Raw genomic sequence first — 23,188 nt, 5'->3', positions numbered from 1 at the left:
AATTTTGAAACAGGGTCTCACTGAGTTGCAGAGGGCCTCACTAAGAGCTGAGGCTGTCCGCAAACCACGGTCCTCCTGTCTTGGCCTCTCAGATACTGGGATTACAAGTCTGAGCCAACATACCCAGCTTATTCTTTATTTTTATTTTTAGCTACTAAGGATTGAGCCCAGGGGCAGTCTACCTTTGGACTCTACCCCCAGGCCTATTTTATTTTTAATTTGGGAACAGAGTCTCTTTAAGTTGCTGAGGCTGACTTCTAACCTGCGATCCTCCTGCCTCAGCCTTCCAAGTACTGGGATTACAACTGTGCCATTATGCCTGGCTGATTTATTCACAAGTATATTTTAGTGCTTATTACACATGACCTTTTTTTTTTTTTTTTTTTTTGTAGTACCGGGGATGGAACGCTATACCCTCAGCCCTATTTTTTTATTCTTTATTTTGAAATAGGGTCACACTATGTTGTAAAGGGTCTCACTAAGTAGCTGAGGCTGGCTGTGAACCCAGATCCTCCTGTCTCAGCCTCCCAAATGCTTTACACGACCACGCCTGCCCCCCCCCCCAGAACTGGGGTTGGAACCCAGAAGCATCCTACCTCCAAGCTACACCCCCAGCCCTATTTTTTTTTTTCTGGGTCTGGGGATAGAACCCAGGGCATTTGACCTCCAAGCTACACCCCCAGCCATATCTTTTCTTCTTTATTTTGAAACAGGGTCTCACTAAGTTGCAGAGGGCCTGAGTAGCTGAGGCTGTCTGCAAACCGCGATCCTCTGGTCTCAGCTTCCCAAATGCTGGGATTATAAGTGTGTGCCACCACACCCGGCTTCAGCCCTATTTCTTATTCTTATTCTTTTATTTTTGGTGGTACTGGGGGTGGAACACAGAGGCTTTCTACCTCCGGGCTATACTTCCTATTTTATATTTTATTTGGAAACAGGATCTCACTTCGAACCTGTGCGATCCTCCTATCTCAGCCTCCCAAGCGCTGGGATTACAAGTGTGTGCCAGCGTGCCTGGACTTATTCTTTATTTTGAAACAGGGCCTAAGTAGCTGAGAATGGCTGTGAACTTGCAATCCTCCTGTCTCAGCCTCCCATGTGCTGGGACCGCTGCGCGGTCTCTGGGTGCTCACCCTCCTGCACTGCTCTTGCCTCATGCACACTTGTCCACATAGTTTATGTTGTGTACACACACACACACACACACACACACACACACACACACACATTTTTTTTCTTCTATTTTCTTTTGATGGTGGTACAGGGGATTGAGCCCAGGGCCTCATACTCTAGGCCAGGGTCTTACCACTGAGCTACATCACCAGCCATTTAAAATTTTTATTTGAGACATGGTTTCCTTAAGTTGCCAAGGCGAGCCTTGAACTTGGGATCCTCCTGCACCACTGTACCAGGCTCTATACATCCCTTCATAGGTACATAGTATAACACTACTAAATCCCCATCAGGCATAGTGCTCCTTTTCATCACCATGAATAGCTAAGAACCCGTATCAGATATCTGTGATCTGTGTTCACACAGCTCGCGGTTGGGGGTGAGTGCGTCTGTAAGGCCACAGCCCAGCCCCCTCCCCAACAGCTCCAGGGACAGGGCTGGGGGCACCCTCTCGCCAAGGCTTCTATCTCCAAGTCCCACAGGCTGCCTCTCTGATGGAGTGACACTCCCTCTGCACCACATCTCTGCACTTCTGGGGACACTTTCGGCTTGTTCCCCATGCCTCAGCCGGTGCTTTCGAGTGGCCGGGCGGTGTGTCTGTGGGGGGAAAGCCCCTTGCCTCTTAAGCTCGCCCTGCATACATTCCTTGGGAGGGCGGGTGGGCTGTGTCACCCCTGTCCCTGTGTCTTGGGCACAGAGGCTGTTACTGGGCAGCGGCAGCCAGCTTGGGGCCCTTGGCCTTGGGGCCAGGCTGTGCAGTCACTCCTGTCTACTACCACTTTTCCAGGACAGCTCCTCATTTCCTCTTGAGGGGCTGCCAAGCTCAGAGGGTGTTGGCGCTGAAGTGTTTTAGAAATGTGGTCAAGGTGCCTTGTTTTACGTGAGTGGAGACTGGAGCTCAGAGGGGTCCGGTTGCTTCCTGCAAGGCCCAGCTGTGTGCCTGGAGGAGGAAGATGGAGGGCCCCAGGGAGGGGAGCTCTGGCTCCCAACGCGGACTGGCTAGGGACTCGGGGGCCTCGGGCCTCTGGCTCTTGGGGTCTACATAGGTGCTTTGGTTTGGTCTCCAGCCTGAGTGGGTACCTTTCCACCTAATTCGCTTGTCCTCTGGTCACTGCCTAGTGAACTTTCCACCCACAGGACTGATTTGGGATCCTGCCCTGAGGAGAATCCTGATGGACACTTTTAAGCTTCTGCCTCCTGGGGCCCCTCTCAGGCCCCAGAAATGCCTCTCCTGGTGCCTCTGGCCCTGTGTCTACTCTAACTTGGCCTTCCTCTCCAGGGGTGGTCTGTGTGAGCTGGGGGGAGCTGAGCCCATAGCTTCCACGTGGCGCCCCCTGCCCTCCTGCAGCACCTCCTCTGTTAGTGACTTTCATAGGGTCTCGGAGGCCTGAGGTGCTGGCTGAGTCTAAGTGCCGGAAGACGGGAGACGGCTGTGCCCTGGGCCAGCTGCTAGTGGAAAGAGAAGCCTTGGGCTCAGCCGGGCAGAAGACCAGAGCACAGGCTTTGCCTGATGGCTGCGCTGGCAGGAGGCTGTCTCACCTGAACAAAGCCAGAAAGCAGGAGGGCCGGCCTTCTCTCTTTTCACCCCATGCCTCAGACTCTCCCCGGTGCCCCTCTAAGAGTTCTGGAAAGAGCTGGGGAGGGTGGTGGGCAGCCTGAGCTCAGTGGGCGGGTCCTGAGGGAGGAGGGGCTGAGCTTCCCGGTCCTCGCTGATGGGATGGGGTGGGGAGCAGGGGCGCTTAGGAGAGCAGCGGGCAGCTGGCGCCCAGCACACTGCTGTGTGGGGAGAGCCCTGGGGCCACCGAACTGCCCAGCTCAGTGGGAACGGCTGGATCTTGCTGGCTCCATTCCGCAGGCACGGGCTCAGGCGGCCACCAGCCCCTCGCTCACGGGCATGTTGATGTGAGCACTCAGCAGCGGTGCACTCTGACCTTCCCGGACCACCAGCACCTATAGAGGAGGTACCCATGCTGCAGCGGCCATTTGTTTGTTTGATCTCTGCTCCCTTCTGCGCTGACTTTAATGCAGGCCGCCAGGGCTTGAAAAAGGCATGGAGAGGCTGGGAGGCCTGGGCTGCGCAGACAACATGCCCCCACCCTGCAACCCGAGGATCATGGCCTCGCTCGGGACCTCCCCAGGAACCCCTTGCCTCTGGAGAACACAAAAGGGCGACCTACCTTGATAATGTCGGAGATGCCTTTGTTACTGAGACTCTCCACAGAGGTCTCCAGGGGGTAGCTGAGCCCTGGCACCAGCAAGGGGACCTAGGTTTGGAGTCAAGGAGGTAAGGAAGTCAGCCCTCACCCCCAGCCACTGGGGCGAGTCACAAAGCACGCTTGTGCTTGTGCCTGCTGTCGGCTGGGTCTCAGGACCCCTTGGGGTGGGGGGGATGGTGACTGACTTGATCCAGGACGTGGCACCGTGCGGGGAACAGAATGCCCAGGGCCACGTGGCATCTGGTTAAAACTACACCTCCTGACTCCTCCCAAGGCCAGGCCTGTTTCTTCCACATTTCAGAGTCTTAGTTTCTTTTTCTCCCAATTTGGGATGAAACCTGGTACTGGGGGAAAGCAGACCCTTCGCCCTATGGCAGTTCTCCTTGGGGCAGAGAAAAGTTCCTTCCAGCAGCAGGAGCAACCGGGGAGAGTGGGCTCTGGAGCCCCTCGGCCCTCAACAGGGTCACAGTGGAGGTAGGACGTAGGCTCTGCTGTTCTCCCGGGCCCTTGTGCAGCTACCTGGGGCCTCTGAGGCTGGGAGAAGGGCAGCAGAGGCAGGGCCTGGTGCTCCCTCCACTGCCCTTGCTGGGCCCAGCCTGTTGTCTGGCTGGGGCGTTGGCCTGCTGGCCACCTGCTGGCCACCCCCACTCACTCACCTGTGCCTGCCAGTGCCTTCCCTGGCTGCCATACCCCACGTCTCGGTGAGGGGGGCCCAATACCTTGAGGAAGGCCCGGGGCAGGGCATAGAGTGCCTCGTTGTACAGGAAGCAGACGAGCAGCCCCAGCACGGGCCGGGCCGTCGAGGTGTTCTGCAGGTGAAGTGTGAGCTTAAAGGTGGGGCCCAGGCCCTGAACCTGTGGGGGAGCGTAGAGAAGGCCTCAGGCACTGCTCTGAGGGCCTCTGGCCCTGCCTGCTGCCTCCTCCTGCGCCCTCAAGCCCTCCCCGTCCACTGCTCCAACTCTTTGCCCACGTGCATCTCAAAATGCTCAGAAGCCCAGAAGGCTACAGGGGTCAGCAGAGGCCCAGACAGAGGCGCGGAAGCAGAGGCAGCCAGGGGGCACACCCGACTCGCGGCATGCCACCGCTGCCCGTCGCTCCCGCCACTCTCCCCCGGGGCCGCTCCGCCTTTCACTCCCAGCCTAGTGGACGTGACCACAGCACCTTCTCCCTCGTACTCTGAATTTCTCTAACCCCTTCCTCATCTATATCCACTGTCTTTAGGAAAGAGGAGATGTGAACCTGGGTGGATCACACAACACACTCAGGGAGCAAAGGGCTGGCTGGAGCCCTGCGGCCCTCGAGGTCACTCATGCATGAGTGTGTGTGTGTGTGTGTGTGTGTGTGTGTGTGTGCGCACACACACGTGTTCCTCCTCCCTTGCACGATGTGTGGGTTCAGACTGGGGTGGCCCTTTCTCATTCTGGCAGTCCCAACGCCTTGGGCTGCCTGTGGCTATGACAGGAACAGGTTTCTTTACTGTTCTGCGGCTGTGAGGATCCCTTCAGGCTCAGGGGAAGAAACACCCTGACGCGACCACTCTGTGCTCCCTGCCCCACGTCTGGGGGCTCATGTGAGGCATAGCACAAAAGCGGGGCGCTGGCCAGCCACAGGGAGGGCAGCATGGGAGGGCGAGGAGGCAAGAGCACTCTCACGGGAGGCAAGGAGGCCCAGGCCGTGGTCAGCTCGGCTCGGGCTCTGGGGCCCCTGCCACCCCACACCTGGGCACTCACCACAGCGTGCAGCTTGAGCGACTCCCGCCCTGTGGCCGACATGGGGCTCAGGTTGGACTCGAGAGCCTGCACGTAGGCGCGGGCAGCCCGGAGGCGCAGCAGGTAGAGGTCCATCTGGAAGGCCCGGTGCATGGCTGCGGAGGGAACACAGGGCTGGAGTGGGCAGAGGCAGCAGCAGAGGAAAGGTGCCCTGCTCAGGCTGCTGGGGGAGGGTGTGGTGGGCAGAGGCTGGGAACGAGGGGCAGGGGGCCGAAGCCCAGAGCCCAGCCTCCAGGGTGCTGGAAGTGGTGGCCATCCCCTCCTTCCCCCGTCCTGGTTCTCCCACCACCTTACTGCCTGCGCCATCTTAGTCTTCTGTTCTGGCTCCTCTGTGATTGGCTTTGGCCCTCTTCTCACCCTCCATCTTCTTCCTCTGGCTCTGACCTCCGAGAAGCACAGCTGCCAGCTCTTGAGGCAGGGGCCCTGCGCTCCTGCGTCCACACTGCACAGTGTCCCCAGCATCCTCCGTAGACCTGGCTGCCTCCTACTTTCTTCTGAGTACTGGGGATGGAACCCAGGGGCATTTTCTACACCCCAGCCACACTCCCAGCACTATTTTTTTGTGTGTGTGTGGGTGTGGCATGGAACCCAGAGGCATTTGACCTTCGAGCTATACCCCCTGCCCTACTTTTTATTATTTATTTTAAAACAGGGTCTCACTAAGTTGTGGAGGACCTCACTAAGTAACTGAGGCTGTCCGTGAACCACGATCCTCTGTTCTCAGCCTCCCGAATACTGGGATTACAAGTGTGCGCCACCACGCCTGGCCCCGGCACTAATTTTTATTCTTTTTTTTTTTTTTTTTTTTTTTTTTTTTTTTTTTTTGGTGGTACTGGGGTTCCTGGAAGCCCTTCTACCTCCGGGCTACACTCCCAGACCTATTTTTACATTTTTATTTGGAAACAGGGTCTCCTAAGCCAGCGCGCACGGCTGGCTTCGAACCTGCCAGATCCTCCTGTCTCCGCCTCCCAAGCGCGGGGATTACAAGCGTGCGCCACCACGCCCGGCCTTAATTTTTATTCTTTATTTTGAAACAGGGTCTCACTGAATTGCAGAGGGCCTCACTAAGTAGCTGAGGCTGGCCATGAACCTGCGGTCTTCCCGTCTCAGCCTCCCAATGCTGGGATTACAGGCGTGCATCCCCATGCCCGGCTCTGCCGCCTGCTTCTAACTGCCTGTGGTCTCTCCCCCGGGGTGTTCCTGCCAACACCGCAAGTTCAATATGCCCACAGCAGTAGGCGCCCTCGCTGTCCTGCCTCAGCTGCTGCACCCCCGCCCCTCACCTCGCCACATCCACCAAGAGCAGCAGCCCTTCCTCAAACCCACCTGCAGAGCCGGCCCCAGCCGCCACACCTCATTTCCAGACCCAGCACTTCAGTCTGTTCTTGCTCTTTTGTGTGTGAGGTGCCTTTTGCCATTGGAAGTTTTATATCTTTTTATTTGGGGAGAGAGTTATACTGGGGTTTAAACTCAGGGGCACTTTACCACTGAGCTATACTACACCCAGTCCTTTTAAATTATTTTTATCTTTTACGTGTGTGTGTGTGTGTGTGTGTGTGTTTCTGGGGATTGAACCTAGGGGCATTTAACCTCTGAGCTACACTCCCAGTCCCTTTATTTATTTATTTATTTATTTACTTTTATTTTGTGGTACTGGGGATGGAACCCAGGGGCATTCTACCTCCAAGCTACACTCCGATCCTATTTTTTAGTCTTTTTATTTTTTGAAAAGTTGTGAAGGGCCTTACTAAGTAGCTGAGGTGGTCCGCGAACTGTGATCTTCCAGTCTCAGCCTCCTGAATGCTGTGATTACAAGTGTGTGCCACCACGCTGGCCCTATTTATTTATTTTGAAACAGGGTCTCTCTAGGTTACCGAGAATCTTGGTACATTGCTGAGGCTGCCCTTGGACGTTGGATCCTTCTGTCTTAGCCTCTCAAGTATTGGGGTTATAAGCCATCATCCCTAGCTGCCTTTTTTTCCCCCCCTGTGGTACTGGGGATGGAATCCAGGGGCATTCTACCTCCAAGGTACATTCCCAGCCCTACTTTTTATTCTTTAGTTGGAAACACGGTCTCACTGAGTTACTGAAAGTAGCCGAGGCTGGCTTCGAACCTACGCAATTCTCCTGTCGTAGCCTCCCAAGTACTGAGATCACAAGTGTGCACCACCACGATCAGCCCGGCTGCCCTTTTGAGACGGGGTCTTCCTATGCCACAAGGCTGGCCTGGAACTCACGGGCTCAGTGTTCCTCCCACCTCAGCCTCTTGAGTAGCTGAGAATATAGTTCTGCGCCATCGGGCCTGACTCTAAGTATGTTTGGACAGTTTTACCTTTCCCCACTAGTCTGAATGACACCTTGAATGTACACTGACTTTCTCCATAGACAAGGTCTGTCTCCGGACTTCGCAAATGTTCCTAAATAATCTCCCTGTATTCTTCCCCATCAGTGTGGGAGCTCCCCGTTTCTACGGCTTCATAGTTGGTATGACTTCATCGGATAAGTTAAGTTCCCTCACTCTTATTCCCCCAAATTTCTTAGATTTACTCTTCAAACCAACTGATCAAGCCCTTAAACCCCATTGAAATGTTCTCTATAACTGTTACATTTTTAGATTAATTCTAATCTAGAATTGGAAGCTTTACAATGTTTAATTCCTAGTACCTCCAAAAAAAAAAAAAATCTTGGTCTCAGTTTGTCAGAGGGCAGAGAAAATAGCAGACTGTGTTTTTACCTCTGAGCTACACCCCCAGACCTATTTATTTATTTATTTATTTATTTATTGCAGTACTAGGGATGGAACCCAGGGGCATTCTACCTCCGACCTACACCCCCAGCCCTATTTTTTATTCTTTATTCTGAAACAGGGTCTCACTGAGTTGCAAAGGGCCTCACTAAGTAGCAACTGAGGCTGTCTGTGAACTACAATCCTCCCGTCTCACCCTCCCAAATGCTGGGATTACAAGTGTGGGCCACCACACCAGGCTCTTTATGTCATTCATTCATTCATTCATTCATTCTGTATAGTACTGGGGATTGAACCCAGGGTCATTCTACCTCCGAGCTAGATCCCCAGCCCTATTTTACTCTTTATTTTGAAGCAGGGTCTCAGTAAGTTGCAGAGGGCCTCTCTGAGTAGCTGTGAGTGGCTGCGAACCTGTGATCCTCCTCTCTCAACCTTCAAAGCACTGAGATTATAAGCGTACACCACTACACCTAGCCATAGCAGATTTTTGTAGTCTCAAAATGTAAGTGAAACAATGGATCAAAGAACAGAAAAATAATTAGGGAGTTCTGTAAGGTGACCAGGTAAAACATTAAGAAATTATAAGAGCTAGGTGTGGTGGCGCACGCTTCTTCTTCTTTTTTTTTGGTGGTACTGGGGATGGAACCCAGGGGCCCTCTACCTCTGGGCTATACTCCCAGACCTATTTTATATTTTATTTGGAGACAGGGTCTCTTAAGCCAGCTGAGGCTGGCTTCGAATCTGCACGATCCTCCTGTCTCAGCCTCCCAAGCGCAGGGATTACAAGCGTTCTGCCACCACGCCCGGCTGGCACATGCTTCTAATCCCAGCATTTGGGAGGCTGAGACTGGAGGATCGCAGTTCACGGACAGCCTCAGCTAGTTTTTTTTTTTTTTTTTTTTTTTTTTTTGCGGGATGGAACCCAGGGGCACTCGACCTCCGAGCTATACTCCCTGCCCTAGTTTTTATTCTTTAATTTGAAACAGGGTCTAACTAAGTTGTGGAGGGCCTCACTAAGTAGCTGAGGCTGTCCGCGAACCATGATCCTTTGGTCTCAGCCTCCCGAATGCTGGGATTACAAGTGTGTGCCACCACGCCTGGCTCAGCCTCAGCTATTTAGTGAGGCCCATTTGCAATTTAGTGAGACTCTGTTTCAAAAAAAAAAAATAGGGCAGGGGGTATAGCTCGGAGGTCGAATGCTCCTGGGTTCCACCCCCAGACCTGCAAAAAAAAAAAAAAAATCATAAGCAGCTAGGAATGGTGGCATATGGCAGTAATCCCAGTATTTGGGAGACTGAGACAGGAGGATCGTAGGCTTGAGGACAGCCTCAGCAACTTAGCAAGGCCCTCAGCAACTTAGTGAGATCCTGTTTCCAAATAAAAAATAAAACAGGGCTTGGGTGTTGCTTGGAGTTAGATTGCCCCTGGGTTCTATTTCCAGCACCATGAAAACAACACAACAACAACAACAACAACAACAACAACCAAATCAAACAACAAAACTAGCTGAACTGGGTGCAGGAGTGCACACCTGTAATCACAGTACTTGGAAAGCAGAGTCAGACACAGGAGGATTGCAAGTTTTAGGCCAGCCTGAACTTAGTGTGACCCTTTCCTAAAGTGGAAACTAAAAAGGGCTGGGAGCGTCGGTCAGAGGTAGAGCATTCCTGAGTTCAGTCCCCAGGACCACCACGGCTGACATACCGTAGTTTTCTGCTTGCCTCCGCTCACTCCCTAAATGACACATCTGGCTCAGCTTTGAATTTTGGCTCCTCGGGAGCTGGCTCCGAGCTGCCTCTCCGGCCACCAGCCACTCTGCCCCGGCACTGCCCCTCCGCCGTCTAGGTCAGGGCCCTATGCCTCCAGCTCAGACTCCAACTAAACTGCCCTTCTCTCCCCACTGTCTGGAGGATTTATAATCCTCTTTTGGTATAAGTCAATGTCGCCTCTCTCCAAAGCGTTTCTTGTTTCCCAGGAAAAATTCCTTACTCCCCCGTGTGTGCTCCAATAGCCCTTGGCAGAAACCCCTTCTGCACCTGTCACACACCATGACCAGCCTACGTCAAGGACCCCAGCACAAGGCCTGGCATAAGCAGAGGTAATGAAAGAAAGAATGAATGAATGAATGAATGAAAGAGCTGGGAAAATCGAGCCAGCAGAAGAATGTTGTTAATTTCTACTTTTCTCCTGAGAATTGCCGCATCTGGAAGTGACCGCTGCCTCTCTGAATTCCAAGGCTCTCGCCCTCGCCCACAGCACCGATCACCTGGAGGAACCTTGCTTACAGGTGCTGCGCCTCCTGGGCTGTCCCTGGCCCTTTTACTGCTCGAGACACCTGGGCGAATTCACCTAGTACTTGCTTGGGAGCGATGGAGGAGGAGGAGGAGGAGGAGGAGGAGGAGGAGGAGGAGGAGGAGCTGGTCTCACCTGTGCCAGCCTCCCGCTCCCTTAGCGTCTGGTCCACATACAGCCGCGTCTTTCGGGGCACGTTGAGTTTGGTGGCCTGGGCTGGAGGGGGCCCTGCCTCGCCTGTGCCCTCCACGAACACTGCTGTGCGCTTCAGGATCTTGATTATCAGGCCCCCGCCTGGGGAAGTGGAGAGACAGGAACAGACTGGGCCTCCCGGGTTCTAACCTATAATCCCATCTTTCTTCCCCAAACAACCAGCCTCATATAGAGCTGTTTCTGTATATGTTTGTCTTCCTGACAAGATTCAGTTTCTGGAAGGAATGAAGTATGTCTGAATCTTACCACGAATTCATGAATCCATTTAGCAGCTATTTATGGAATACTGAGGTGTTCCCAGCACTGCGACCAGCCCTGGGATGCTAGGATGGTCTGGAGGGACACCACGCAACCCAGGGACAAACTGCTAATAAGTTGTTCTGACGGCGCCCCGGGCTGACAGGATGTGTCTGCAGGCCTCGCTTTCTACCGCCCGGTCCGCCGTGCTCACCCACTCCGCCTCCCCAGAATCTGTCCTCACACCAGCTGAGCCCCCTCACCTCGAGTGGTCATGATGAGGGTGTTGTCCTCACGCCCATAGCGGCCAAAGCAAAGGCTGGTCACTGCATCCTATATGAAGACACCAGAGTGTAGTTGGGGGTATACTGGAGAGGAAAGCAAGACTGGGAAGAAGGGACACCCCCGCTCCAATGGCAGGATGGAGGAGAGGCTTCGGGACAGGCTGCCTCGGAAATATCTCCTCTAGTTCCCATCTTCCTTCCAACCTCACTGCCAAGGCCAAAGTTCCAGACAAAATATCACAGACTCTCATTGTGGGGGTAGCTGGCTAATCAATGCTCCAGCCTGGTCTTCTCCCCAATTTGTCCTTTCCAATGCCGCTTAGGTTGTCTTTCAAAAATATGAGCTTCCAGCCGGGCGTGGTGCCACTCCCTTGTCATCCCAGCATTTGGGAGGCTGAGACCGGAGGAGTAGTTCAAGGCCAGCCTCAGCTACTTAGTGAGGCCCTCTGCAACTCAGTGAGACCTGGTTTCAAAATAAAGAATAAAATATAGGGCTGGGGATGTAGCTTGGAGGTAGAATGCCCCTGGGTTCCATCCCCAGATCCGCAAAAAAAAAAAAAAAAAAAAAAAAAGAGCTTCCAACAGCTTTGCCACATCAGACTCCAACCTGTCATACATCACATCACTCTCTCCTCTTTACTTTTCCCAACTTCCTGCTCTCCCGGCACTCTAAGGCCCATATAAGTTGCTTTTAGATTTTATATTGTGACCCAGGAAAATTTATACATATATCCCTAACCTGTGGTATACTCAGGAATTTCTTTTTGTGTGTGTGACACTTGGGATTGAACACAGGGACATTCTACCTCTGAGCTACACCCCCAGGCCTATTTTATGTTTTAAACTTTATTTTGAAACAGGGTCTGAGTTGCTGAGGCTGGCCTCAAACTTGCAATCCTCTTGTCTCAGCCTTCTAAGTTTGGGGATTATAGGTGTGCAACACTATGCCCAGCACCATCATCCTGGCTGGTTGGTTGGTTGGTTTGGTACTAGGGACTGAACTCAGAGGCATTCTACCTCCACGCTACATCCCAGCCCCATTTAATTTTATTTATTTATTTATTTATTTTTTGTGGTATTGGTGTTCCTGGAAGCCCTTCTACCTCCGGGCTACACTCTCAGACCTATTTTATATTTTTATTTGGAAACAGGGTCTCTTAAGCCAGCGAGACTGGCTTCAAACCAGCGCGATCCTCCTGTCTCTGCCTCCCAAGCGCGGGGTTTACAAGCGTGCGCCACCACGCCTGGCCCCATTTAATTTTTATTTTGAAACAGGGTGTTGCTAGGTTGATGAGTCTCACTCCTTGCTAAGGCTGTTCTCAAGCCTGTGATTCTCCTGCCTAGGCCTCCCAGTATTGGGATTACAAGCATGTGCCACCTGGCTACTATCATATTTTTTAAAATGTTGCTGGCTGAGATACACTACACTGATTAATGACTCACAAGTCATTAAGGGGTTTGAACTACCTGGCTCCTCCATCGGGACCCCTCAGGTCTCTCAGCCTCTGTTCATGCTGTTCCGGATGTGCCAGGTGAGCCGTCACTTGCTCTGGGCGAGTCCCCAGAGGTTCCCTCCCTGTTCCTCCCCCCTGCCCCAGCCACTGGCCCTCTGCTTTCCCATAGCTTCTCACGTCAGTCTGCCTGTGTGCTCACGGGCAGTGTCTTTGGCTGGCTTTCTCCTCCCACTGTCAGCTCCCTGGAATCACGGGCTTAGTCACTATTTAACTGCCCCCCCCCCAGCAAGGTGACCTGCACATGTGGGGTGCCCAATCTAAAAGGCAGCTGAGGAGCCTCAGAGTGAGGCGGGGCGAGGAGCGAGCGGCAGGTGCTGGGGCAGAGGGGCTCACCGGGGTGCGGATGACGTTGAGCAGGGCCTTGTCGCGGTAAATGCGGACCTCTCCGTTGGCCAGCCCGGCCATGACGGCCTGCAGACTCCGGGAACGCTGCTCCATGACGTTCATGGTCAGGATGGCTGCGGGCATCTGCACTGTCCAGAGCTTCTTACCCTGGTGGGAAACAGCTAGTGTCTGCAGGGAGCTTGGGGCTTAGGGTGGCAAGAAGAGGCGGCTGGAGCTGCAGGGAGGGGGCGCCAGAGGGCTCTTGGGTGCAGAGGGGCTGGGGCTTGCCAGAGGCCACACCTTGTGGGTGAAGCCGTGCAGGCTGTCTTGGGTGCTGCCCACCACCAGGACCTTGTGTACCCGGACAAGCCCCACGGGCTGGGTACTCAGCTCGATGCAGTACTTGGGGCGCTTGGAGTCTCTGTGGAATAAAGACACACCGTTCTGCCTCAAAGAAGCCCTCTCTCCACTCCCTGCCTGGCCATCTTCCTTCTAAGCCCAACAGCCTAACCCAGGAGGAAGCCTGGCCCGGGGCAGGTGATGCCCGGATGGCTCCACTTCTACCACTCAGTAGGCGTGCGACACTGGAGAACGCCAAGGGTGTTTTCCTTCCCTGCCCTCTTCTGCTTTTACTGTGCTGATTTGTATGATAAACTGACATTTTTGTTGTTGCTGTTGCACTGGGGATGGAACCCAGGGGCATTCTACCTCCGAGTTACAGCCCCACCCCTATTTTTTATTCTTTATTTTGAAACAAAGTCTCACTAAGTTGCAGAGGGCCTCACTAAGTGGCTGAGGCTGGCTGGGAACCAAGATCCTCCTGTTTCAGCCTGCCGAGTACTGGGATTACAAGCTTGCACTACCACACCTGATGTATAACAGAGCTCTCAGCAAGTTTATTTTAGACTGCTCTAGCCAGTGCTAGTGGACTTAGGCAGTTTGCTAATTTATTTTAAAAAAATAGATGAAGCTGGGTGTTTTGGCATAAGCCTGTAATCCCAGTATGTAAGAGGCTGAGACAAAAGGAATACAGGTTTGAGGAGCAACGCAGCAAGGCTCTACTGAGATGGTGTTTCACAGAATAAAAAACAAAAAGGGCTGGGGTGTAGACCAGGGATAGAATGCCCCTGGGTTCAATCCTCAGTATATATATATATTAAAAAAAAATAGTTGTAAAGCCTAAGGAAGTGTTCCAGAATATAAAATAATAGAACAAGCACAAGAGACTGTTTCTTCTTCCTCCAGTTTCTGACTGCATTGCTCACATGGTACGGCCAGCTCGCGGGCTCTTGCTTGGCCAGCCCCTGTCTTAGAAGCTTCCAGACACACGGAATGTATATGTTTATGGGCGCAATCTCCTCTATGAAACTGTCAGCTCTTTTCATTCTCAAATTATAGCCCCAGAGTCCTCCTGTTCCTCTTGCAAGCCCTGAAACCACCCGGCTGTCTGAGATGTTCTTTCTGGTCCAGAGACCACGGCTACCTTCTCAGGATGTAGATGTTTCCATTGCGGCAGGCAGCGGCAAGCCGGAACTCCACATCAAACTGGCCAGAAGCCTCCAGAAAGACTGGGACGCTGGGAAGGCTCATCTGCAAAGAGGGGGTTCAAACTGGCCAGAAGCCTCCAGAAAGACTGGGACGCTGGGAAGGCTCATCTGCAAAGAGGGGGTTCAAACGTCCTGATCTCTTGGGGCCCCAGTTCCTCCCTGGCCTGTAGTAATACCCCTGGGTTGGTTCTTTGTCTAAACTCCCTATCTCCTTACACCCTGTCGGTTGAGGTTAAACACGTACAGTTTTCCTGGAGGGAAGTGGGCAATACGTAGCATACAAGCGTGCAAGGTGTCTGAGCAAGGAAGTCCATTCCAGTGGGGTTAACACTCGTCGAAAGATGAAAACATCAATGTCCAGCAAGAGGTGGCAGAGTGCATAAATGAGGGTACCTCTAACTAACAGATATGTGTGGCCTTTAAAAAGGCTGATGTGTTGAGCCAGGCGCGGTGGCGCGCGCTTGTAATCCCAGCATTTGGGAGGCTGAGACCAGAGGATCAGGGTTCGCAGACAGCCTCAGCTACTTAGTGAGGCCCTCTACAACTCAGTGAGACCCGTTTCCAAAATAAATAAATAATAATTAAAAAAAAACAGGGCAGGGGGTGTAGCTCAGAGGTCAAATGCCCCTGGGTTCCATCCCCAGATACACACACACACACACACACACACACACACACACACACACACTAAAAATAAATAAATAAATAAATAAATAAATAAATAAATAAAAAGGCTGATGTGGCTTCATGCATATAGAAAGACACTGGTGATATAATTCAATGTGAAAAGAGTAAGTTACAGGATCCTCTACTGTGGTCCTGTTTTTATGAAGATAAATATTTACATACAGTTGTATATCTATGTTCAAATATGAAAATGTCTAGAAAGATATATGTTAAAACTTCATTAATAGGCCAGGTGTGGTGGTGCACGCTTGTAATCCCAGCATTTGGGAGGCTGAGACAGGAGGATCGTTGTTCATGGACAGCCTCAGCTACTTAGTGAGGCCTTCCGCAACTCAGTGAGACCCAGTTTCAAAATAAAGAATAAAAAATAGGGCAGGGGGTGTAGCTCGGAGGTTGAATGCCCCTGGGTTCCATTCCCAGACCCGCAAAAACCCCCCCAAAAAACAAAAAAAACCCACTAATATATATGTGGGTGGTGGGATTAGGATATATATCCTGTTCTTTTCCTTTTTTTTTTTTTTTTTTTTGGTGGTACTGGGATTCCTGGAAACCCTTCTACCTCTGGGCTACACTCCCAGACCTATTTTATATATATTATTTGAAAACAAGGTTTCTTAAGCCAGCTGAGGCTGGCTTCGAACCAGCGTGATCCTCCTGTCTCCGCCTCCCAAGTGCAGGGATTACAAGCGTGCGCCACCACGCCCGGCCTATCCTGTTCTTTATGTTCATCTACAGTTTCTAATTTTTTGATGAGGAATGCATCCTCCCCAGGACTACCTGGACGCACAGGGAGGGAGCGCGGCCTAGGCTTGGGTGTGCCCGGGCCCGACCCGACACTGACCTGGGCCAATATGGTGAAGGCCTCAGGGTCCAGCACCAGGAGCTCCTTGTTCTCAGTGCCCAGCACCAGGCAGGACATGGCGTCCTCGTCAGCCAGGTTCTTCTTCAAGGTGATCATGGTGGTGATGACGGTCTGCAGAAGGACTCCGGGGTCAACCAGAGAACCCCATCCCATAGAAGCCCCAAGATGCCACAGGAGGGGAAAAGGACAGCAAAGGAGGGGGAGGAAGACACATCAGAGATGTGACAGAGATTTATGTGCAAAGATGTTTACTGTATCAAACCTACCTAAAAAAACTGTCTAAGGCAATTAGAATTGACAACATGATAAAAAACAATACGGCAGATGGGCATGATGGTGCGCGCCTGTAATCCTAGTACCTGGGGGCTGAGACAGGAGGACTGCAGTGTCAACATAGCAAGACCGGTCTTTCTTTTCTTTTCTTTTTCCTCTTTTCTTTTCTTTTCTTTCTTTCTTTCTTCCTTTCTTTCTCTCTCTCTCTCTCTTTTTTTTTTTTTTTGTAGCACAGGTAATTAAATCCAGGGGCGTCTACCTCTGAGCTAACCCCCATTCCTATTTTATTTTTATTTTGAAGCCGGGTCCCACTAAGTTTTTGAGGCCTTGCCAAAGCTGGCCTCAAATCTGCAGTCCCCGGCCGGGTGTGGTGGCGCACGCTTGTAACCCCCGTGCTTGGGAGGCGGAGACAGGAGGATTGAGCAGGTTCGAAGCCAGCCGCGCTGGTTTAAGAGACCCTGTTTCCAAATAAAAATATAAAAAAGAGGTCTGGGAGTGTAGTCCAGAGGTAGAAGGGTTTCCAGGAACCCCAGTACCACCACCATCACAACAACAAACAAACAACAACAACAAAAAAACCCTGCAGTCCCTTTCTTAGCCTTTCCAGGCGCATGGACCCATGCCCAACTATAAGGATCTGTTTCAAAAAATTGGAAAGCCGGGCGTGGTGGCGCACGCTTGTAATTCCTGCGCTTGGGAGGCAGAGGCAGGAGGATTGAGGCCAGCCGCGCTGGTTTAAGAGACCCTGTTTCAAAAATACAGAAAATAGGTCTGGGAGTGTAGCCCAGAGGTAGAAGGGCTTCCAGGAACCCCAGTACCACCAAAAAAAAAAAAAAAATTGGAAAAACAAAATAGGTGGGAGGTGTAGCTCAGAGTTGGAATGCCCCCGAGTTCAATCTCTATTTTTTTTTTTTTTTTGTGTGTGGTACTGAGGATGGAACTCAGGGGCTTTTCTACCTCCAGGCTATACTCCCAGACCTATTTTTATATTTTATTTGGAAACAGGGTCTCACTAAGCTGCTGAGAGCCTCACTAAGTATCTGAGGCTGGCTTTGAACCTGTGCGATCCTCCTGTCTCAGTCTCCCAAGCACTAGGATGACAAACCACCATGCCCAGCAAGTTCAATCTCTATAATACACACAACACACACACACACACACACACACACACACACACACACACACACAAAAACATAGCAGTTGAGCATGGTGGTGCATGCTTTTAATCCTAGGAGGCTAGGACAGGAGGATCGTAGGTTTGAGGCCAGCCTCAGTAATCTAGTGAGTCCCTATTTCAAAAATAAAAAGGGCAAGCCAGGCCTGGTGCCACACACTTGTAATCCCAGCATTTGGGAAGCTGAGACAGGAAGATCGTGGTTCGCGGACAGTGTCAGCTACTACTTAGTGAGGCCCTTTGCAACTCAGTGAGACCCTGTTTCAAAATAAAAAATAAAAATAGGCCAGGCGTGGTAGCGCACGCTTGTAATCCCCGCGCTTGGGAAGGAGAGACAGGAGAATTGCATAGGTTCGAAGCCAGCCTCGCTGGCTTAAGAAACCCTGTTTCCAAATAAAAATATTAAAAAAAAAAATAGGTCTGGTAGTGTAGCCCGGAGGTAAAAGAGCTTCCAGGAACCCCAGTACCACCAAAAAAATAAAAATACAATAAAATAAATGAATAAAATAAAAAATAGGCTGGAGGTGTAGCTTAGAGGTAGAATGTCCCTGGGTTCTATCCCCAATTCCAGAAAGAAAGAAAGAAAGAAAGAAAGAAAGAAAGAAAGAAAGAAAGAAAGAAAGAAGAAAGAAAGAAAGAAAGAAAGAAAGAAAAGAAAAGAAAGAGGGAATTGGACATGGTGGCACATGCTTGTAATCCCAGTACTTGGGAGGCTGAGTCAGGAGGATTGTGGTTCATGGCCAGCCTCAGCTACTTAGTGAGGCCCTCTGCAACTTAGGCTCTGTTTCAAAATAAAGAATTAAAAATAGGACTGGAGGTGTAGGTCAGAGGCAGAATGGCCCTGGGTTCAATATCCAGTACCGCAAAATAAATAAATACATACATACATACATACATAAAAAGGGCTAAGGGTATAATTCAGAGTTAGAATGATCCTGGATTCAATCCCTAGCACCACAAAATAAAAAAGTGCAAGTCATGTGAATGTAAGCCCAGTTTAAATAATATATGAACATACAAAGATGCTGGGATGCAGCTAGGGATGGCTCAGGAGTGATGCATAAGGCCCTGTACCACAATAAATACAAAGACTTTCTCAGTGGTGGAGTACCTGGGCTCAATCCCCAGTCCCGCAGAGAGAGAGGAGAGAGAGACAGGGGCTACTACCTGCCGCTTGATGGCCTTGGTCTTATGCTGGTTCACAAACGCCTCCATTTCACTCAGTTCCAGCTGCAGAAACCTGGACACAGAGAAGAGGCGTGTGCATGCCCCAGTCGGGCTGCCCTCGGGGACAGCCCACGGCCACTCCCTTTCCTGCCCTCCACAGGACCCTTACCTGAGTGACTGTACAGACAAGGGCACCTCTCCCTTCTCCCTGCAAGGAGAGCAGCCGGCACGGCAGGCTTAGTGCAGGGATGGGCCCTGGGAGCCAGACTTTGGGATGAAGGTGGGGGAGAGGGGACGAGGGGCAGGCGGGCAGGTGGCTCTCACCGGATGCTCTCCAGCATCTCCTTCAGGGTTAAGGGGTCGATCCGGTCCTGTGACAGCATGGGAAAAGGAAGGGCCTGTGGGCACAGTGCCCACGCCCCAAGGCGTTCCACACGTCCAGGGTGCTTCTTTCTGCCTCCTTCCCCGCATGCTTGCACAGGCCCCAGGCCCACACACATCATCCTCTCTAGGGGTGCCTCCCCAAGAGCTCTCCTGCGGGCCCCCGCCTTCCTTGGCTTCTCCCCGGGCAGAGGTGTGGCTGGATCCTGCTCTCCAGAGGCCCTTGCTGAGTGCCTGCACTGCTCAAGGGCTGAGCAGGGCACCCTGTCCCACTCCCGCCACTGACCCGCCCGCGAGCCTTCTCTCCCAGCTGGAAGCCAGCGGCTGCCATCTTTGCCTTCAGGGCCCCCCTCTGTGTCACTGACCTCCTTGGCCTGGTTCCAAAGATCTTGTTCCAGAGCGTTTGGAGGCAACTGGGGCAGGCTGAATTTGAAGTAGGGTCTAAGATTCTTATAAATGTAGACACACGGGCCCGAAGCGAGGGCCAGAGCTGGAGTCCGGGGCTCGTGCTGCTCCATGAGGAAGGTGGCAGCAGCGGCTGGCAGGGAGGGCAGTGGGCTTTCTGCCAACACCGTTGGTCCTTTGAGCACCTTCAGGTGGGGCTGCTGCCCACCCGGGCCAAGGTCTCCCACCACCAGCTGCAGGAAGAAGATGGCCCATTCTAGTTTCAGGGTCTAAGAGGCCTCTCCCCTGCCCCTCCCAGCTCCTTTGCTGCCGCTCATTCCTTTATCACACCAACACGGGCTCTGCCATCAGGCTCTCAGCTACGTGCTCTTGGGGAAGTTAACCTGGCAGAGCTTGGGTTTTCTAGGTGCAAATTGGGACCACCTACCTCATGACACGGGGGATAAAATCTAGTGAGATCATGAATTACAGAACCTAGTGAGTGCTTGTTAAGAACAGGTGGCAGCTAGCAGAGCGTTTTGGGGTACACTTGTAGTCCCAGCATTTGGGAGGCTGAGACAGGAGGATCGCGGTTCGTAGACAGCCTCAGCTACTTAGTGAGGTCCTTTGAAACTCAGCGAGACCCTGTTTCAAAATAAAGAATAAAAAATAGGGATGGAGATGCAGCTCGGAGGTAGAACGCCCCTGGGTTCCATCCCCAGTACCACACACACACACACATACAATAGATGGCAGCTGATTTTTTATTTCTCCTTATCCTTTCATTTTTTATTTCTGTCTTTCTTTTTGTAGTGCTAAAGATCAAACCCATGGCCCCATGTCTGCTAGTCAAGCACTCAACTACTGGGCTAAACACTTCTTTATTTGCATTTCTACTTATTTTTCTATTATAATTAATTTTTTATTTTGGATTTTTGGGGGTACTGGGGATTGAACCTAGGGGCATTCTACCTCCAAGCTAAACCCTGAACTTTTTTTTTTCCTTTGTTTGTTTTTTTGTTTTGTTTTGTTTTTTTGGTGGTACTGGGGTTCCTGAAAGCCCTTCTACTACTGGGCTACACTCCCAGACCTACTTTATATTTTTAAATTTGGAAACAGGGTCTCTTAAGCCAGCGAGGCTGGCTCTGAACTAGCGCGATCCTCCTGTCTCCGCCTCCCAAGCGCGGGGATTACAAGCGTGCGCCACCATGCCCAGCTTTTCCTTTGTTTTGAAACAGGGTCTCACTAAGATTCTGGGAGTCTCACTAAGTTGCTGAGGCTGGTCTTGAACTTGTGATCTTCTAGTCTCCATCTCTCAAGTACTAAGATTACAAGAATGTGCCACCATGCCTAGCTGAAAAAAAATTTTTTTTGTGGTACTAGGGGTGGAACCCAGGGGTTTTTCTACCTCCGGGCTATACACCCAGACCTATTTTATATTTGGAAACAGGGTCTCACTAAGTTGCTGAGAGCCTCACTAAGTAGTGAGACTGGCTTTGAACCCGCGCGATGCTCCTGTGTCAGTCTCCCAAGCACGGGGATTACAAGCGTGCACCGCCACGTCCGGCTCAGAAATGTTTTTTATTATTGAAAATTTCCAGTTACAGCCGGGCATGGCGGTGCACGCTTGTAATCCCCACACTTGGGAGGCTGAGACAGGAGGATCGCACGGGTTCGAAGTCAGCCTCAGCTACTCAGTGAGGCTTCCAGCAACTTAGTGAGACCCTGTTTCCAAATAAAATATTTAAAAAAAAGGTCTGGGAGTATAGCCCGGAGGTAGAAAGCCTCTAGGTTCCAACCCCAGTACCACCAAAATAAATAAATAAATAAATAAATAAAAATAATAATAATAAAATAAAATTTCCAGTTACAAACAAAAGTTGAGAGGTACTTTTACAGTGAACCCCCCCATAAACACATTATCTGGCTTCAACGATTCTCAGCTCATAGCCAACCTTAAAATCCATGATCTACTTATTTACTTGTACTGGGGATTGAATCCAGGGGCATTGTACCTCCAAGCTATAACTCCATTCCTATTTTGTTTTTTATTTTGAAACAGGGTCTCGTTAGGTTGTTGAGAGTCTCACTACAGCACTGAGGCTGTTCTTTAGCCTAGGATCCTCCTGTCTCCGCCACCCCAAGGATTACAGGCATGCACCACCATGCCTGGATTAAAATCGATAATCTTTTTCTTTTTGAGGTACTGGGAATTGAACCCAGGGGCATTCTACCTCTAAGCTACACCCCCAGTCCTATTTTTTTATTCTTTACTTTGAAATAGGGTCTCACTGAGTTGCAGAAGGCCTCACAAAGTAGCTGAGGCTGTCCATGAACAACGATCCTCCTGTCTCAGCCTCCTAAATGCTGGGATTACAAGCACAGCCATCACGCCCAGCTCCTATTTTTTATTCTTTATTGTGAAACAGGGTCTCACTAAATTGCAGAAAGCCTCACTAAATAGCTGAGAATGGCTACAATCCACAATCCTCCTGTCTCTTCCTCCCAAATGCTGGCATTACAAGCATGCGCCACCATGCCCAGCCTATCTATGATTTTTTTTTTCTTCTTTGCGGGTCTGGGGATGGAACCCAGGGGCATTTGACCTCTAAGCTACACCCCTGCCCTATTTTTTATTCTTTATTTTGAAACAGGGTCTCACTGAGTTGCAGAGGGCCTCACTAAGTAGCTGAGGCTGTCCGCGAACTGCGATCCTCCAGTCTCAGCCTCCCGAATGCTGGGATTACAAGCGTGCGCCACCACGCCCGGCTCTATGATCTTTTGATAAACATAACTCTCACTTTCCTCCAGATTCTAATGCCCACCCACAACCAAGGGACTTCCTTCCCTTCTAGCAGAATATCATGTCAGAGTAACTAAATTCCTAAGTTTCCTCTTGGTGGAATTCTGGCAGCATTTTGTTCTGACTTTGGAAAATCAATAGGTTCATTTCACTCCCCAACAATTTTTTTTTAAATACCTATGACTTCCAGGTAATGCTAAGTCTCCCTTCTGGGCACTCACTCTCCCACCCCCCAACTCTGCTTACCTTGTACTCCCCGTCCCCATGCAAATCTGCCAGGGCTGGAAAAAACAAAAGGGATATTCGTAAAGTCTCAGAACCCCATAGGGTTTGTCGTGGGACCACTATCTGACTCCCTCGCGCTCCGAGAACCAGGGGTTCCTGATTGCAGAGACTCACCGAGGCAGGCTGAAAAGGTGTGGATGTTGGCCATGGGGTCGTAGTGCGCATCCAGCCATTTCGAATTGGCCTCGTTACTGGAAACAGGGGGAGAGTTTCGGGGAATGAGTCTCAAGGGAGGGGAAGAAGACTTTGAGGGAGTTGGGGCCTACGGATCGCAGAGAACTCGCTCTAAACTGGGTGCAGAACGTCTAAGTCCAAGTCTGGGCTCTCCAGCCCAGAGAGTGGCCTCCAGGCCGGCGCACACCTCCTTGGACCAAGAGTCCTACAAGGACTGCGAGCGCTGCCCAAACCGCAGGATCCCACAGCTCGAGAGACTAAAGCACCCTCTTTACATCTATGAGAACAGAAACCGTTGCCACCCAGGCTTTCACCTCTCAGCTCGGCCGCCGTCGGAATCCGATGAAGACGCAGCAGCCATCTTCCGCAAGCGTCGTCTTGGCAACCGGCCCCGCCCCCGCCTCGGCGCAACGCCCAATAGTGCCGGGACGCCGGGAAGCGCGAGTTCAATGGTTCCGGGGGCCAAGCTTTCCGGTCTAGAATCTAGGGTCACCATGCAAAAAGTGCTGCCCGCCTTGCTGGGTGCAGCTCGCTAAGAAACAGTCTCCCTAATCTCCGCATCTGGGCCATGAAACCTCCAGGTCAGGGACATGGTCCTCTGGCTTGGAGGCCTGGAAAGGAGCCTCTGCTGGGCACTATGCACCAAAATCGAGTTTCTCCATCTTCATGTTAACGTGGTTGCA

General features: G+C 51.5%; 1 protein-coding gene across 1 annotated transcript; it reads right to left on the bottom strand.

Annotated features, from left to right (window-relative positions):
* Window positions 1-3,036: 3,036 nt before the first annotated feature.
* On the bottom strand, window positions 3,037-22,866 carry BBS1 (Bardet-Biedl syndrome 1; the record flags this gene model as incomplete). The annotated part of the gene is made up of 17 exons (XM_080696986.1): window positions 3,037-3,123; window positions 3,351-3,437; window positions 4,109-4,243; window positions 5,120-5,253; window positions 10,332-10,490; window positions 10,910-10,979; window positions 12,778-12,936; window positions 13,069-13,189; window positions 14,252-14,358; window positions 15,844-15,975; window positions 18,479-18,551; window positions 18,648-18,686; window positions 18,803-18,849; window positions 19,225-19,497; window positions 22,293-22,327; window positions 22,446-22,522; window positions 22,820-22,866. The coding sequence occupies 17 exons, from the start codon at window positions 22,864-22,866 to the stop codon at window positions 3,037-3,039; spliced, it is 1,782 nt and encodes a 593-aa protein (XP_080553112.1).
* Between the last annotated feature and the right edge of the window lie 322 nt (window positions 22,867-23,188).

This window comes from Muscardinus avellanarius (genome assembly GCF_963383645.1).
Source record: "Muscardinus avellanarius genome assembly, chromosome: 1".
NCBI classification, from domain to species: domain Eukaryota; kingdom Metazoa; phylum Chordata; class Mammalia; order Rodentia; family Gliridae; genus Muscardinus; species Muscardinus avellanarius.
The sequence above is the reverse complement of the archived record's forward strand: the minus strand, read 5'-3'. Positions and strand labels throughout refer to the sequence as shown.